General features: G+C 37.0%; 1 protein-coding gene across 1 annotated transcript in view; it reads left to right on the top strand.

The window, feature by feature from the left end:
- Window positions 1–982, top strand: part of LOC306863908 (band 4.1-like protein 4) — a 52,859-nt gene extending 51,877 nt beyond the window's left edge. Inside the window, exon 23 of the mRNA XM_079407502.1 lies at window positions 286–982. Coding sequence (XP_079263628.1) covers window positions 286–396 — 111 coding nt within the window. The 3' untranslated portion in view covers window positions 397–982. The remainder of the gene's footprint in view (window positions 1–285) is intronic.
- The last annotated feature ends 17,283 nt before the right edge of the window (window positions 983–18,265 follow it).

Below are 18,265 nucleotides of genomic sequence, written 5' to 3'. Positions count from 1 at the left end.
CGGCATCCATTCACTGCAGAGGATCCACTGGTGAGCAAGTGATGTAAAACTACATTTCTCCAAATCTAATGAAGAAACAAACTCATCTACATCTTGGATGGTTTGAGGGTGAGTAAATGATCATTTTGGGGTTAACTATTCCTATAAGTGGTGAACAGTTTCATTGCTTTTTTTAATGTTAACCTTTAGAACAAGAGTCAGAGATTCATCTGATTTCACTTGGCTATTTAGTCAATGTCTGATGTTTCTCACTCTATTGTGTGTGCCTATTTTTGTACCTTTCAGAAGAAGAAAGGCTCCAAAGACACTCTCTCAGAGAGCTCCGAGCAGGACACAAAAAGCACCGCCAAGGTGGTGAAGACCGTACACACATCTCGAGTGAAAACAGAGACGTGACCGTTTTCACAGTCAACGTGTCAAGGACGAACGGCAGGGTTGCCAGTGAAATGAAAAGTCATCCAGATACACGGACACCCTCAATAAAAATTCCAGCTCCTTTCTTAATAGTTCATGCCATAAATCAGAGAAAAATGCATTTCTTCATCAGTCTAGGATTACCTGTGTCCTGGTTTGGCCGGTGTATCACACAAGCACACCGCAAACTTAGAAATTAGATTGATTTCCTGCTGACAATCATATGAAGGATGGTGGACTGTCGGTGGTGTTAAGTCTGATATCGCAAACATCTCAAACTCTTTCGAACACATTTTCTACAGTATTAAACGTCTGTGAGTTCGAGCACCGTGTGGGAATGATGGTAAACAGTGCTTCGTATTATTATTATTATTATTATTATTATTGTTCGTTGTGTCCTCAGATTTTAGAGTCAGCTCTGCTGTAGGAAATTTTCCTGCTGTATTTCTATTTTTGTTTTTGCACAATTATGTAGTTTCTTGTTTCAAAATCACTGTAGCTAAACTGGAAGCTCAAATTCTTGAGTTTTAACAACTTCTTGTCAATAAATACATTATAAAACATTCATTCTGGGGTTATTACCTGTCTGGTGTCTTTAAAAAAAGCAAAGTAGTCTGGTTTAAATGATTTTGTTTTGTGTATTTGGATGTTATGAAATGGCACATTGCAGCCAGTAGAGGGAGGCAAACAGCTTGCTTATTTTCATTCTGAAGTCAGTCAAAGTGTAAAAAATAATTATTTACAGTCAGCTGAAAGGAGCAGACTTCAGATGTTATAGGGAAAGAACCAAACTTAATGTTTTTTATTAATAAACTAAGATTTTTGTCATTTTATTATGTGGTAAAAATGTTATAAATGCGATAAGGTGCTTGAATCACTTTAACTTGGTAGAATGTTTCAATTAAGGTTAATTTCACATAAGCGCTGTTACTATAGTGTGTATTTTAGCTATCTATTCAGTTTACAAAGCAACTTGTTGCATACAGAAAATTTAAACAGCATTTTAAACAACGTTTCTAATCAAAAACGTTTGTCAGCGCGTTAAAATCCGTTCACGTGGCAACAGTTGCCCGCTCGCGCGCTTTTCGTGAGGATCAGTTTGAGAGGGTAGGTTAGCAAAACAAATATTTATTCAGCACTTTATTACAGATTTCACAGTTATGTCACACAGTGTTTCGTTTGATAAGTTATTAATATCCTATAGGTCTAGCCGACGGTTGCGTGAGATTGTGCGAGTTACTTGATCGCTCTAGGAAAAAGTCTTTACAAATTACATCTGAAATGTTTAACCGCTTTAAAAACAACGCATATTTCGGAAACTGGATTAATTTTGTTACCAGGTGTATCCATCTGCAAATTATTTGAACGTAAATGGGGACTAAGCCACATCAAAATCCCTCCTTTCATGCGTTCGTTTAGAAAAATGTCAATCGAATTTACACTAGACCTTTGCAAAAATGAGCTTTGTGTACAAAACTCAGCATGTTCCAACATAGTGAAATAATGGCTGTCCAAAATATTGTGTGTGTGTGTGTGGACAGCAAAATATTTTAAGTGCTTTTTATAGATTTTGAAAATATTATTTTTACCATACGAGACTTGAACATTGTGCTGATTCTAGACTTCTGTGGGCCCTAAGCAAGACTTTGTCAGGGCCCCAAAATGCTCTCCAACCCCTTAATGTAGTCTTGCAGTGCAGTTTCACTCTCAACAAACAACAGGAGTTAAAAAAAGAAAGTAATACAAAAAAGGAAGAAAATTACAAACAACAGGGCAAATGCAACAGAAAAATATGTACAAATAAAATAAACAATTTAGCCTGTAATAGCCTACTATACAGAAATTGATGAAAGTAATCAAATAATAAAGCACTGCACAGACTTCACCATATAAGTTAAACATAAATTGATTCATAAAGTTATGAACTATATTCAGTGAAGAGCAGTGAATAATTCTCTCCTTTTCTTTTGTTGTTTGATTAACAGAAGATGACAGACAGCAACAGGTTGATACAGTAGGCTGTCACGGAATGCACAGATCTAATACTGACTAGCATTCTATTACTTTTCAAACCGTTCATGTTCACTTAAGACATAACTGACTGTGTTTAGTGAAAACTCACCAAGACAGACATTTTGACATATACAAAGAGCAGCAGCCTATATCTGTTTGTGTTCCAAGTGCTTGGAGAACGGTGCCACTTTTAACTCGTTTTTAGTATCAAGCAAGAACGGCATGGAGACTGTATTCGACAGTCGTTACTTGATTTGACTGATTAGGATGATACGTAGAAATGAGTTTCTATCTCAGAATTCTTACTTTTTTTGCAGTTCTCAGTTAAGTCTCACAATTCTGACTTTTTACTGTGAATTCTGAGTTTGCATCTCATAATTCAGTTTTTGTTGCTACTACAGAATAAAACAAAAAAGGTAATTGCAACTTTTTTGTGCAATTGAGTTTATACCTTGCGATTCTGACTTTTTTTCTTAAAATTACAAGTCTATATCTTAGAATTGCGAGAAAAACGTCAAACTTTTTTTATATATATTCCATGGTATTTTATATATATATATATATATATATATGTAGTGGGTTCGTTTCTGCGTTGTGTGTGTTGATAAAAGACTTCACAGGTGGATGCAGTTGTTACGTTGTTTACTTTTGGGCTTCTCAGTTTCTGCATTGAAACATAACAGACCATCAGACAGAAAAGGTAGAACCTCTGGTCTAGCCGTGCCTCTCATCGCCATGACATCCCGCGAAAAAGAGCGAGTGCATTACTATATACATTGACAATTCAAGAACTATGATAATATAATGTCAAGAAAAAGAAAATACAGAAAAACAATACAATAATATAATGATCCATTTACATACCTGCATTGAAACATAACAGACCATCAGACAGAAAAGGTAGAACCTCTGGTCTAGCCGTGCCTGTCAATCATTACAATACTTTAAGGTCTATTCATTTAACAGAAAATGCATTGAAACTTATCATGGATCATTAAAAGTAAACAGATATAACTACAGTCAATCATAAATGTATAACTTATAACACCGATGAAACTTTTATACTCTGTTTTACCAAAGAAATCATCATTAAATAATGAAACTCAGTAGCGCACGTGTAATGGCGGCCGTTACACTAATTCATACTCTGAATAAACATACTCTTACAACGTTCATAACTTGAATTACTAGTCTTTCAATAAAGAAAGAGTGACAAACAAACATTTCACACAGAAATGGCATAAATGACAAGAAATTAACAATATTTAAGCACTTTTTCTGAAGAGCCGATAAAAACACACCTCTCATCGCCATGACATCCCGCGAAAGAGAGCGAGCAACCGGAAATTACATCAGCTCTATCCTCGCGCTTACTCACGACATAGCTTGCGTGGCAGAACTTCCTAAACATTTTGAATAGATTAACAGATTCATAAAAAGGAGGAAACCAAAAACAATATGTAAGAAATAAAAATATACCTGTATAAAAAAAATGAAAATAACACTTACATGTGCTTGTAGCCACAAGACCATACATCGCTCATGTAATTTCTCCTAATTCGGATTTCAAAATAAAAGCCCCGTACATTAGTACCATTAATTAATAGTAATTTCAATAATCTAGTGTAACAACATTACACTTGCCACATCTATATATATATATATATATATATATATATATATATATATATATATATATATACAGTATCTCACAGAAGTGAGTACAATCCTCACATTTTTGTAAATATTTTATATCTTTTCATGTGACACTGAACACTGAAGAAATGACACTTTGCTACAATGTAAAGTAGTGAGTGTACAACTTGTATAACAGTGTAAATTTGCTGTCCCCTCAAAATAACTCAACACACAGACATTAAAGGATTAGTTCACTTTTAAAAAAGCTTTTGCTGATAATTTACTCACCCCCATGTCATCCAAGATGTCCATGTCTTTCTTTCTTCAGTCGAAAAGAAATTAAGGTTTTTGATGAAAACATTTCTCCATATAATGGACTTCATTGGGACCCAAACGGTTCAAGGTCCAAATGACAGTTTCAGTGCAGCTTCAAAGGGCTTTAAACGATACCAGACAACGAATAAGGGCGTTATCTAGTGAAACGATCGGTCATTTAAAAAATAAATAAAAAAGTTAAAGTTTTATAAGCACAAATGCTCGCCTTGCTCTGTTCTGTGATGCGCGTTCGTGACGTCACGTAATACGCAATTACATTGAAAAGGTCACGCTTGACGTGAAATCCAAAATTTTCTTTTAGGCTTTTTAATATTAAAACACCCAGGATACACACACAAAATGGGCATTTTGCAATAAACTGACACAAAGACATTTGAATATGTGTATATGGTCCTCCTTCCGCACATTTGTAAACACTGACTCGGTACTTCCGCCTACATCAAGCTGACCTTTTCAACGTAATTGCGTATTACGTGACGTCACGAAAGCGCATCAAAGAACAGAGCAAGGCGAGCATTTGTGCTTATGAAACTTTATTTATTTTTGAAATGACCATTACTTTTGTGTTTGTTTATTTTTGTTATTAAATTATTTAAATGTTTGCCGGTTCCCGCCTCCTTCTTCCTGTTCTACGAATTGCGTTAGGTTAGGTTAGGTTAGGTTACTTTATTCATACCCGCAGGTAAATATGTCTTGCAGTAAATGACAATGACAACCATCCATGACACAAATCACATAACATAACATAATAAGACATAATAAAACATAATAAGTAATATAAATACACCCAAATGCGTTACATTTACATTGTAGCAAAGTGTAATTTCTTCAGTGTTGTCACATGAAAAGATATAATAAAATATTTACAAAAATGTGAGGGGTGTACTCACGTCTGTGAGATACTGTATATAACATCACTAATTAATTTCCCTAATATAAAGCTAACAGGGTAGCAGACTGTAAAGCCAATATCTTTATCATCACAGATTTCGGTTTGATTCAAGCATTGAGACAGGCTGTACAAACAGCAGTTTGATGCTCTTCAAATGCATCAGAAGCATGTTTGGTCTGGTAAAGTGAACATGGGTGATGTTTCCCCAAGATATAGGTGAAGGTGTGTCTTTTTAAGTGCTGTTGTGTCAGGTGTGATCCGCTTCCGTTCCTTCACCTTCCACTGAGCTTCTTCTGGTCTCGCTGGGCGGCTCAATCTGAATTCGCAGCTCAGCTGCAATAGATTTGTGTGAGCTGTGGCAAGCGGCCAGAACAGCGTGCCAAATGCACTCACTAACCTCCTTTGAGGGATTTTAGGACAAAGAAACAAAGAAAGAGACAAAGAAAGCCAATATACAATCACTTTGTGTTTGTGACTTTCCACAACAGATCCTGCTCATTTCATAGAAAGCAAAGCCATTATTTTTCAGGGTTCAGGTCATGATAATGACTAACAGAAACTTAGTTTCTCAAAATCCATTTTTTTCTCATGCATAGTCACCTAAATGTATTTAATTTTGTTTGATACAATATATCAAGCTAGGCAGCGTATGTTTTAAAGCACAAAATCACAAGCACACATCTCATTTGGATTTTTGTTGGCTGGGTTAGTTTATTCTGAAGGGTTTCCGTGATGATGGTGTTAAAAGCGCAGCTGAAGTCCACAAACAGGATCCTTACATAAGTCCCTGGTCTGTCCAGATGCTTCAGGATGAAGTGCAGTCCCATGTTGACAGCATCATCCACAGACCTGTTTGCTCTGTAGGCAAACTGCAGGGGGCCCAGGAAGGGTCCAGCGATGTCCTTCAGATGAGCCAAAACCAGTCTTTCAAATGATTTCATGGCTACAGACGTTAGGGCCACAGGTCTGTAGTCATTAAGTCCAGTAATTTTGGGTTTCTTTGGGACGGGGATGATGGTGGAGCATTTGAAGCATGAGGGGACTTCACACAGCTCCAGTGATCTGTTGAAGATCTGTGTGAAGATGGGTGCCAGCTGGACAGCACAGATATTTAGGCATGCTGGTGACACACCGTCTGGGGCTGGTGCTTTCCTTCTTTTGTTCTTCCTGAAGACCTGGCACACATCTTCTTCTCTGATTTGAATTGTAGGTGTGGTGGAGAGGAGGGCTGGAGGTGTTAATGGTTGTGTGGAGAGGTGTTCAGGGCAGGTGTGGGGTGATTTTTCAAAACGACAATAAAACTCGTTCGAGTTGTCTGCCAGGTGTTGATTCTCCAGAGTGCTGGGATATGGTGTCTTGTAACTGGTGATATCCTTCATTCCTTTCCACACTGAAGCAGGATTACTGGAAGAGAATTTTTTCCTTAGCTTGTCAGAATAATTCCTCTTTGCCACTCTGATCTCCTTTTCCAGTGTGTATTTGGCCTGTTTATACAAGACTTTATCCCCCTTTCTGTAAGCATGTTCTTTGGCCTGACGGAGCTGTCTGAGTTTTGCAGTGAACCATGGTTTGTCATTGTTGTAGATTAGATGAGTCCTGTTAGGAATGCACATATCCTCACAGAAACTGATATAAGATGTTACAGTCTCTATGAGCTCGTCCAGATCGATGGCAGCGGCTTCAAAAAGAGTCCAATCAGTGAGAGAGAAACAGGCTTGTAAGTCCCACTCTGTTTCATTAGTCCATCTTTTAACAGATCTTAATACAGGCTTTGCAGATTTAAGTTTCTGCCTGTAAGACGGAATAAGATGAACCAAACAGTGATCAGAGAGTCCTAAAGCTGCTTGTGGAACCGAGTGATATGCGTCCTTTATTGTTGTGTAACAGTGATCCAGTATATTACTGTCTCTGGTGGGACATGTGATGTCTGTATTTTGGCAGTTCGCGGGAGAGATTTGCTTTATTAAAGTCCCCGAGAATGATTAAAACAGAGTCCGGGTGTTGTTGCTCACTCTCTGTGATCATATCAGCGAGTTTCTGTAAAGCTGTGCTCACGTGCGCTTGCGGTGGAATGTAAACACTCACGAGAATGAATGAGCAGAACTCCCACGGCGAATAGAACAGCTTGCAGTTAATGAAGAGCATTTCTAGATCTGAACAACACATCTTCTTTAACACTGTTACATCTGTACACCACCTTTCATTGATATAAAAGCACGTCCCACCGCCGTGCGATTTCCCCGTTGATTCTGCATCGCAATCTGCTCTGATCAGCGTGAAATTAGGCAGATGAATCGCGCTGTCTGGTATGTCGCCATTTAGCCAGGTTTCCGTGAAACACAGAGCAGCAGAGTTAGAAAAATCCTTATTTGTCCGGGAGAGCAGAAGGAGTTTGTCCGTTTTGTTGGGTAGAGAGCGGAGATTCGCCAGATGAATGCTAGGCAACGCCATTCGAAATCCGCGCTGTCGAAGCTTCACGAGCGCTCCGGCTCTCTTCCCTCGCCGCCTGCGCCTCCTGTAGCGTTTGACCAGAGCTACAGCTCCGGCAACTACAATGTCCAGCAAAACATCCGAAAAATCAAAATACGGTAAAAGATTTTGTGGTGTGTTCTGCTGAATGTTTAGCAGGTCATCCCTGGTAAAACTGAAAAAACAGGAAAAACAAACAAAAACAGTACATACACTGGAGAGCAACGCACAATAGCTGCCGTCAGAGGCGCCATCTTGTTAGCATAGGGTGGTTTCTTAACATCTTCACCTGGTTTATCATCCACTGCCTAATGCAATGCCATTTTTAAGAGTCCAAATGCATTTTAGGGTGACTGTACACTATCCTGGAGGTTTTAATGATTAGAGCCCAACAGAAAACCAGAGCTGCAGCTGTCCAGAGGAGCAATGACAGTCATCTGTAATAATTAGATAACAGTCCTGTTTGCAGGGAAGGACAGTATCCTGTTTACATGAAGCCCATTGCACAAGGCTGTTGTATACAGCGCTCAGAAAACAGGAAGTTTTATAGGGCGCTACGCTCAGATAATCTAGTTTGCATTCCCAAACGCATTCATCGAGTAAAATATTGCTGCAGAACACAAAGAGAAACTTCAATGCCAATTGTAGTGGAATCCTGTGCAAGTTCCTGCAGCCTAAAGGATGATAAAATGATTACATGAACCCTAACAATAACTGCACCAAATATTAGTGTATTTGGACAGTTAAAAATTATGCATTTCATTTCATTAGATAAAATCTACTGTTTTCCACTTGTTTTCTGCTGTTTTCATATTTTGTTGTCTAATGCAAGTCAAGTCGATTGACACCAGAAGACTCGCACATTCAAGTAGCAAATGCCCACACTGCTCCTTAATTCTCCTGTGCGATAATTATGGAAGACCGTTTCTGCCATGGAATAAAAATAAAGAAAGGTCATTTCAACTTTTTATCACACAATTCGGACTTTTGTTCTCGCAAATGTGAGTTTACATCTCAGAATTCTGAGAAAAAAAGTCAGTATTGTGAGAGAGAAATTCTGACCTTTTTTTCAGTTCTCAGTTACGTCTCAAAATTCTGACTTTTTACTCTGAATTCTGAGTTTGCATCTCATATTCAGTTTTTTGTTGCTACTACAGAATAAGACAAAAAAGGTAATTGCGACTATTTTTGCAATTGTGAGTTTATACTTTTTTGCGATTCTGACTTTTTTCTTAAAATGGAAGTTTATATATTATAATTGCTAGAAAAAGGACAAGAATTGTGATATGTAAATATATATATATATAATAAGTAAGATTTTTAATGTTTTAATGATTTCTTTAGAAATTTCTCATGCTCATCAAGTATTACAGTTTTTCTCGATTGCTAAAACACTATAACCAGGCTTTTGAATTAAAATTTCAAAACGCACACCCATTTCCCTAAACTATGAACACTATTCCCCTGCTTTGACACATGACTCAGATTTGGTGAACTGTTACTGGAAAACTCTACACACAAATGCCTACATTTCTCAGTACTTACACCATGTGGTCATTTAGAAAGCACTAGAATTATTGTTCACTCAAGTCTGCACAGTTTGAGCTCCATTAGCACACAATTACCCAAGTGGAAACACTAGGAGTCAAAATTTATCACACACCAATCAGAACCTTCGATGGATAAAGGGCCAAAGTCAGCTTACAGTTTTTCTTTGGTGCATTTCTCAGATCAGAAATGAAATTCTCAAAACTACTTGTTCAACCTCCACATCATCTATAGTCACTTGTGCACATCATAAAACGTTTCTCATTCTTTTGAACAAGTTGTGATTGCTTTGGTACATTCATGCAACTGATTATGTACATTTCCCTTCGGTTTCCTACATTATCAGTTACTATTGTCATGTTGCTCAAAATGTATTATATTAACAGAGTGCACTGTTATATTGACAACATGACTGAGCATTTTGACTATCTTGTTTGTGAACAATGACACAAGGACTTTTCATTCTAATGGCATTGATATGTTCATTGACAAATACTTACTTTTGAGAGATGAACTAAAGATTTTGAGTAAGTTACAGGCTTTTCCAGGAAATCCATTGTGAGGTGCTGTTTGTACAAATTGTTTTGAGAAATGCACATACTTCTTTGCAAATATTACAGTAAGGACGATTCGAGAAATGCACCAAACCGACTGAAATAATTTGTATTCAGGTTTGAAACAATGGATCCAGAGAGACGTGAAGGAAGAGGTCAAGAACACCACAGAGGAAGAGAAGAAGTAGGGAGTAGAGAAAGAAATGAAGGAAGAGGAAGAGTAGGAGGTGGAGGAGAAGTACGGCGAGGAAGAAGAGGAAGATGAGGAGGAGGAGAAAGAGGAAGAGAAGGAGTAGGAGGACGACAGCATGGAAGAGAAAGATGAAGGGCAAGAAGACAAGCAGTCTCAGATATTTTAGTTGATGCGTGCCAGGGTTGGATCAGGCATGCGAGAGGATTTTACCCCCGCTGCCTGGCCAGGGCCAGTATAGCCTGTGATGTTGAAGAGGTTCATTGGCCTGTCCCAGACCAAAGACGGGTTACTGGGGCAGAATAATTCTTTTTGTTGTTGTTTGCTGTTTTGTACTGTACTCTAAAGTACATTAAATTAAGAAATAAAACACAGGGGGTGTACCACAAGCAACACTTATTACCGGTTTTTGTAGTATTGTTTTGAATTGATCTCATCAGTGTGTAGACTGTGTTGTAGTGTGTGTGTGTGTGTTTTTGAGGGTTTGTGTGTCATGTCTGAGAGCAAAGTTAGTTTTTTTTCAGCAAGATTGAGTTGTTTTGAGTGGAGAGCTTTATTTTGACCTGAATATAGGAAGTTTGGGGAATTGAGTTAGAAGTTATGGATTTGTGTTTAGAGTTTCGCAAAGAAGAGGCATAGTTTCAAGAAATGTGTTTTAAGCAATCGAGAAAAACTGTATTACAATAAAAATAACAGTTTTCTATTTTAATATACTTTGAAGTATAATTAATTCCTGTGATGCAGAGCTGAATTTTCAGCATCATTACTCCAGTTTTCAGTGTCACGTGATCCATCAGAAATCATTTTGATATGCGGATTTATTACCAATATTGGAAACATTTTTTGCTGCTTAATAATTTTGTGGAAACTGTGATGCTTTTTTTCAGGATTCTTTGATGAATAAAGAGTTAAAAAGAACAGCATTTATTTAAAACATAAGTCTTTTCTAACAATATAGAAGTAAACTGGACTGTCCTGGTTTTAGTGCAAGTAGAAAGCTTTTTTTATGAAGTATGCTCACTCAGGGACTTGATTTGTGATATTTTACATTTTACCTGAAAGGATTTTCGTTTTTTGTCATATCTTAATTAGAAAAATCTTATATATGCTGTTGTGTGTGTGTGTGTGTGTGTGTGTGTGTGAGTGTGTGTGTGCTTATCTCGTTTTATTTTGTAACTTGTATTATTCCAACTTTGTTTTTGCCTTGAAGATGTCTTTACTATCACTTTTGATCAATTTAACAAGTCCTTGCTAAATAAAAGTATTATTTCTTTTAAAAAAAAATGTACTGACCCCAAACTTTGGAACACCAGTGTATATTGTTAGATTTCTATTTTAAATAAATGCTGGGGGGGGTTAAAGTCTTAACTTTTTATTCATCAAAGATTCCTGAAAAAACATCACAGGTTTCAAAAAATTATTAAGCAGCAAAAAAAAAAAAAAATTCAACATTGATAATAATCAGAAATGTTTCTTGAGCAGCAAATCAGCATATTAGAGTGATTTCTGAAGGATCATGTGACACTGAAGACTGGAGGAATGATGCTGAAAATTCAGTTTTGATCACAGAAATCAATTACATTTTAACAGATATTCACATAGAAAACAGCTATTTTCAAATGCAATAATATTTCACAATTATCTGTGTATGTGTTATGTGGGCATTTTTTTAAAAATGACAGAACTGTCGTAATAGTCTTTGGGACTGTTATGCGGTTTAGCAAATGTAATCCTTTAAATAAAGAGTACAAGAGCTTGTTCTTAGTATCCTTTCAGTCAGAAACAGACTGAAGTAGATCTTGTTTAATCCTGCAGCCCATTTCCGTAGAACCGGACACCTTCTAATTCTGCCAAAATGTGGTTAAAAGCACCAGGGTTATATGATCATTGTGTGCACATGATTGTTAATGAAAGGCCTTTTTGTGCGAAGAGATCATTAAAACCAACAGATGGGGAACGAACAGATTTGAAAGCAGGATGAAGTGCGGTTCAACTGTACAAATCATTTTCAAATGGTCAGTGATGAGCTTCAGCAGAGCTGATGTCCATTACAGAGACGTATCAGTGCCATCTGTGGAAGCCTCTCAGACGAAATGATCAGTTTATACCAGGATCTGTGCCTCGGCATTCCAAATTCCAACTCTGAATTCCGCTCGGAGGCCCTTTCCATGTGATTACAACTGTGAAAAGATTTCTTGTCCTCTCAGAATATAACCACGGAGTCTGTCTAATAGGCATAATCACAGAGCAAGTCTTTCCATAGTAAGGCCTGTACTTTATTAAATGACAGCGTTGGCTTCTGAATGAGGTGAACAAACTTGAACTAAAATGGGTGTGTTCAAGCAAACAAGTGACTAAATGACATCAGTTTTTGGTTGATTACCAGGAAAAACACTTTGAAAATAGCCAGTAAATTATTTATATATATATTATATATACTGAGTCTGAAAACACATTGAAAAGTGAGATTTTAACTTTTGCTCATGCTATACTGTTAAAAAGTTTCCATATTTTTTTTAAAAGAAGTCTCTTATTGCTCACAAAGATTGTATTTATTGGATTAAATACGGAGTATAGTTTTATTTTCTAAATTACATTAAAACAGTAATATTGTAATATTAGAACAGTAATATTGCTACAATTTAAAATAGCAGTTATGTGAATATATTGCAAATACAATTTATTTCTGTTTCATAGCTTGGGGTTGGTAAGACTTTAAAATGTAAAAAAAAAAATAATAATAATAATTTTCACCAAGGCTGTATTGATTTTTTTTTAATACAGTAAAAACTGAAAAATTGTGAAATATTATTATAATTTAAAAATAGCTGTTTTCTATGTGAGTATGTTAAAATGTAATTTATTCCTGTGATCAAAGCTGAATTTTCAGCATCATTCCTCCAGACTTCAGTGTCACATGATCTTTCAGAAATCATTCTAATATGCTGATTTAATGCTCAAAAAACATTTCTGATTATTATCAATGTTGAAAACAGTTGTGCTGCCTGATATTTTTGTGGAAACTGATACATTTTATTTTTCAGGATTATCCCAGATGAACAATGCATTTATTAAAACAGAAACATTATAAATGTTTTTACCGTCACTTATCAATTCAATGCATCCTTGCTAAATAAAACTATGCATTTCTTTACAAAACAACAACATAATGACCCCAAACGTTTCAACGTTACTGTATATAATGCAATATTTGAATTACAAGACCAATAAACAACACCGAGAATAGCGAGAGCTTGCGTATTTATTCAACTACAGCTTAAGTTGCAAAATAACATGAAATACCTGTGCATCCGTATAAAGATGACAAGGCTTGACTTTATGTTTTGTACACCAATCATACACAGTTATTACAGAATAATTCAACATACTACAAGTTATTCACTGGCTATTTACAACACAGTTGGCATATCTAATCTATGAGAAGAAACCGTGAGGAGAATCATTCAGATCAGAAACAAAAGGAAGAGCAGAGAGCATGCGATCCATAAGCACTAAGGAAAGACTAGAGCAAGCTGGGAAGGTTCCCACTGTGTAGTGGAAAAATAAATGGAAGACTAAGAAACTAACGTGGGCTTTCCAGTCGGACTCTGAATTAAGATTCTTAAAAGTATGTGAACTGGAAGCAAAGACAAAACTGCAAATACTGAGTGACGATACTGTGCTACTTAAATGAATAAATATAAAGCTTTTGGTTCTCATCCTAAAATCCAGAAAACTCATTTACAAAACAGCCACTAAACGTGTCGATGAAACCGTTGATTTTGCTGCTACATGTTTTGCCTTTGAAAATACATCGAAGGACCCCGTGCGCTAAACAGATGAGCGTTTTTGTCCTTGTTAGACTGATGATAAATCTGACCTCAGCTGCCCTGCGTATGTACACTATGTAGACCACCATCACCCTGGGACCAAGCGCAGGAAACTACAACACCGACCACATCTTCCGTGTTTCGCACTGATGTCTATTTGTATGTGTCCTTGATGTATTAGAAGTTTGTCGTTAAACAAAAACATGAAATCGGCCGCGTAAGGTAGGCTATACCCCGTCCTGTAAGTATGAGAGTTTGCTATTGCCAGAAGTGACTATAGTGCCAGGAACTGTAACTACTCCTTGAATTAAACCTTTACATTAAAGGGTAAATAGTGTTAAGAATTGCAGTTTTGTGATTGCTCCGACTGTCAATAGTTTCAGAATTTTGCAAATAATCATCTTCGAGTAAAACAATTTAACCAAACCAAACAAAACACCAACACTTCGGCAAATTTGTTTTTCTGTCCAATGAGAAAGCCACACAGAAACAACAAGGGGGAGTAAAGTCGATCCAATCCGAGTTACAACAACCAGACAACAAAGAACCAACACCTCTTCCGAACATGAAAATATAAAATAAACCCATCTGAGCTTCCTTACCAAGGAGCAGATTAAAGTCCAAAATAGCACCATTCATCAGTGTCTCAAATCCGTGGCAGCATCTCAGTCACTTACCACAAGGAAACAATGCGTCTCTACAGCTATTTCTATATCACAACGTACATGATTACACTTTAATATACTGGCAAAGCAACAAAAAAAGTTAAAAAGCTAAACTTAACAAGCATATTCTAAAAAAATGAAACAAAAAAGATGAACTCTGTAGCTTTTTTTAGTAACGGCATGAGAAGAAGTGGGGACTCTTAGCCTTAGTAAATACTGTAAGGTGTGAGTACTGACTGACGTTTACGTGGTTTAGTGATGAAGATGTATGGATGGATCTAAGGGACATCAAAGTGCTTCTGTGAATGTGATAGACTGATATTGATTTTGATACTGTCAAAATGGCCATGGGCTAACAGAAGCGCTAGTATTGATTTCAAATACTTTTTAGAGAATTTTAAGTAAATAAAAGTTGCAAAAAATCTAAAAGTTTGACAATTCTGTATATAAGTATGTTGCATTACTTCAGTGCAACTGATCAATTTCAAAAATCACCTTATGGAACAATTTCTAGACGATTAAACTATTAAGAGCAGCGCATAACTCGAAAACAGAAATCATGTTCACTTTCCATGACTTTTATACAATTCTATACATTTTCATGTACTTTCCAGAGCTACAATTTTAGGATTCACTGATATTTTACTATGCACTGTTAAGAAATAATAAAAAAAATCAAAGTTCCAAATAAAATAAAGATTATATGAGTATGTTTTGCAAGAATATACTTTTTCGGATTTTTTAAATCACAATAAATACAATGTGGTACTTTCTTTTTAAATTTCAATTTTCAGTTTCTAAAAATTTGTTTAATTTCGTAGTGAAAATTGTCTCTAAACCAATTTTTGGGTGAAATCTATTTAATTTGTGAGTGAAATTTGTTGTCTACATTTTTTTTTTTTTGTAAAATATTTGTATTTTCTGATTGAAAATCATTTCTACACCAATTTGTTTTGGGTTTTAGTGTGTGTGAGTGTGAAATTTCTTTAATTTATTTGTAAAAGTAGTTTCTTCACCAATTTTTGGGTGAATTTTTGAGTGAAAACTTGTTTCGACACCAATTCTGTTTATCCATGTGGGAACCCTGATGTTGATATCGGCCGTTAAAAACACATATCGGTCGCTAGCGTTTGTCACATTGCATGTCAATACAGAACACTGTTAACATTTCTCGGTGGGTTTGTTCACAGGAATTCACAGACGTATGAAAGAGTCCAGCTGTGTAATGTAGAAGTGGACATGTGGAAGACGTGCTGCTGCCGCCGGACCCCGAGGGCCCCTGTGGAGTTTGCAAACACAGACAGGTCTTTAGTGAAGCTCCAGTCTGTCTTGAGGTGCTGTGTGTCTTTACTGCCGCCCCCTCCAAAGAGCATATCATCAAGGCTTAGAGTCCCAGGTTTTCTAAATTTTTATTAATCACATAGATGGGGAAATAGCCCCAGTGTCATAATTCACCTGTACCGCACACCATAACCATAAAAAATAATGATATACATGATTTAGGAAATAAAAAAAGAATATACATGAGGATACAATTCCCCCAGAGGGCCGTTCTCTATCCTGCATCAGACATATGGAATGTCGATCTTTCGTGGTCGTTCCTCTCCACGCCACCAGGTTCAGAAACACAGTCGTCAGCCCTGAGGAAGTCAACACACAATAGACGGAAATCACTAAGTGCCAGTACACTGTGACTACCATGGTATTCAACCTACCTAATGGGATCCCCCATTGCTCCTGTTGGTGTCATATTGAAGAAACAACCTGCAGAAGAAAGGTAATTTTTTTTAATATTATCAATAATATTACTTCTGTCATCATTTACTCACCCTTATGTCATTCAAAAAAATATCACACAGGTTCCAAACAGCATATTGGTCTGATTGAGTTAAAAGAGCTTGCACCCAAAATTAAGATCCTTCATTAATATTAATGAAGTATTTTCCCCATTTATTTTACATCTGGTAATTAAAAAAAAGGTCTTTGTTAAAAAGTTCGAAGCTATGAACCAAACCGTCCAGCTGCGAGGAAAGTCACATCTGATTGGTGGACATTTTTTTTTTGAGGAATCATGGAAAATGGAATTTTTCACCAGGAATTCCACTGTTAAACATGATTATTTAAAAAAAATATTTGAAATAATCCAGGCTGGCTTCAAACAAAGCATATACCATTATTAAAAGGTATAGTTCATCTAAAAATGAAAGCTTGCTGAAAATCTGTCTGGAAGCAACAGTTTTAAGTTAAAACCGTCTTGATGGATTTGTTTCTTAGAAACACAGACGGACTGGAGTGGTGTGGATTATTGTGATGTTTTTGGACTGTTGGCTGTTTGGACTCTCATTCTGACGGCACCCATTCACTGCAGAGGATCCATTGCTGAGCAAGTGATGCAATGCTACATTTCTCCAAATCTGATGAAGAAAAAACTCATCTACATCTCGGATGGCCTGAGGGGGAGTCAATGTTCATTTTTGGGTGAACTATTGCTTTAACAACCGTGTAGCTCACAGTATGTCTCTAATAAGTCAATATTAATAATAAAATAACCTATGGAGAAAATGAATAGAGTTTTCTGTTACACTCTATAACAAAAATATCACATTTTTGAGATGCATGCACAACATCTCATAAATTTAAGATCGTAATCTCTGCTCTGAAGCAACAGTCATCCTCCCACATTCCTGCTGAGTCAGATAGACTTCAGACGATGACAAAATCTATCTGATACACTCGGTGCAAGCCTGCAACATGCACCATCAAAGACAAATGCAAGCAGCAACAACAGCGCAGCATATGCATTTCTTTTCTTAAGCAAACACACATGCTCACATTCGCCAGCCAGGCACCTGCCTCCCATTCCACTTCCCCGACTGCAGCTTGGAGCGTTTCCAAATCCAGTCAAATGAGGTCGCATTTTCCCCCGCCTCAGCCCGCCATACTGAGCGCGCATGAACCCAATGAACCCAACTGACTGCTGCAGAACAGACTGACTGTGGAAACACGCCCCTGCTGACCCCGTTCCAGCTCACGTCAACCTTAACCCATTCTATCTATCTATATATATATATATATATATATATATATATGCAATAATGAGCAATTTCCAGTTAAAAAAAAGAACCCTTAAAATTGACCATTACTGCATGCATACCAATTTTATGCAGAGCAATGCAAACAAAGGAGAGGTTTGTGATCAAATGACTGCAATGCCACTTTAATCATTTCACATGCCCTTTATGCATGCAGAAGCATTTTAAAACAGACCAATTTGAAATACATGCTGCTGAAATAAGTATAAAAGCAAAGGAGACACATCTCTGTCGATGCCCGTATGCATGACTTCATCTTTGTGTCTAAATTTAGGACTGTGCCATGCATGCAACTGCTCTGGAGCTCCAGTCCCAAATCTATCACAGATACGTGGTTTTCCTGCTCCAAGGACACAGCATTCTGCTGAATGAGGTGAAAATGGTGGGGGGAAAAAGACACCTTGTCCTAACATGAACCGAGAAATTAGTCTGGCATCGAGAGGTTTCAAATGCAATGGCTTTTCCAAACGCATCGGGCGTGCTGATGATACTAAGAACCGGTTGAACCCCACGCTTTAGTTCAGATGCAAGTTTCCTACAGTCACATCAGTAACCCAGATAATGCTTTAGTAAAGCTGGGTTTTTGTGTGTGTGTGTGTGTGTGTGTGTGTGTGTAGGTGGCAG

This window comes from Barbus barbus, assembly GCF_936440315.1.
Source record: "Barbus barbus genome assembly, chromosome: 45".
Taxonomy (NCBI): domain Eukaryota; kingdom Metazoa; phylum Chordata; class Actinopteri; order Cypriniformes; family Cyprinidae; genus Barbus; species Barbus barbus.
The sequence above is the reverse complement of the archived record's forward strand: the minus strand, read 5'-3'. Positions and strand labels throughout refer to the sequence as shown.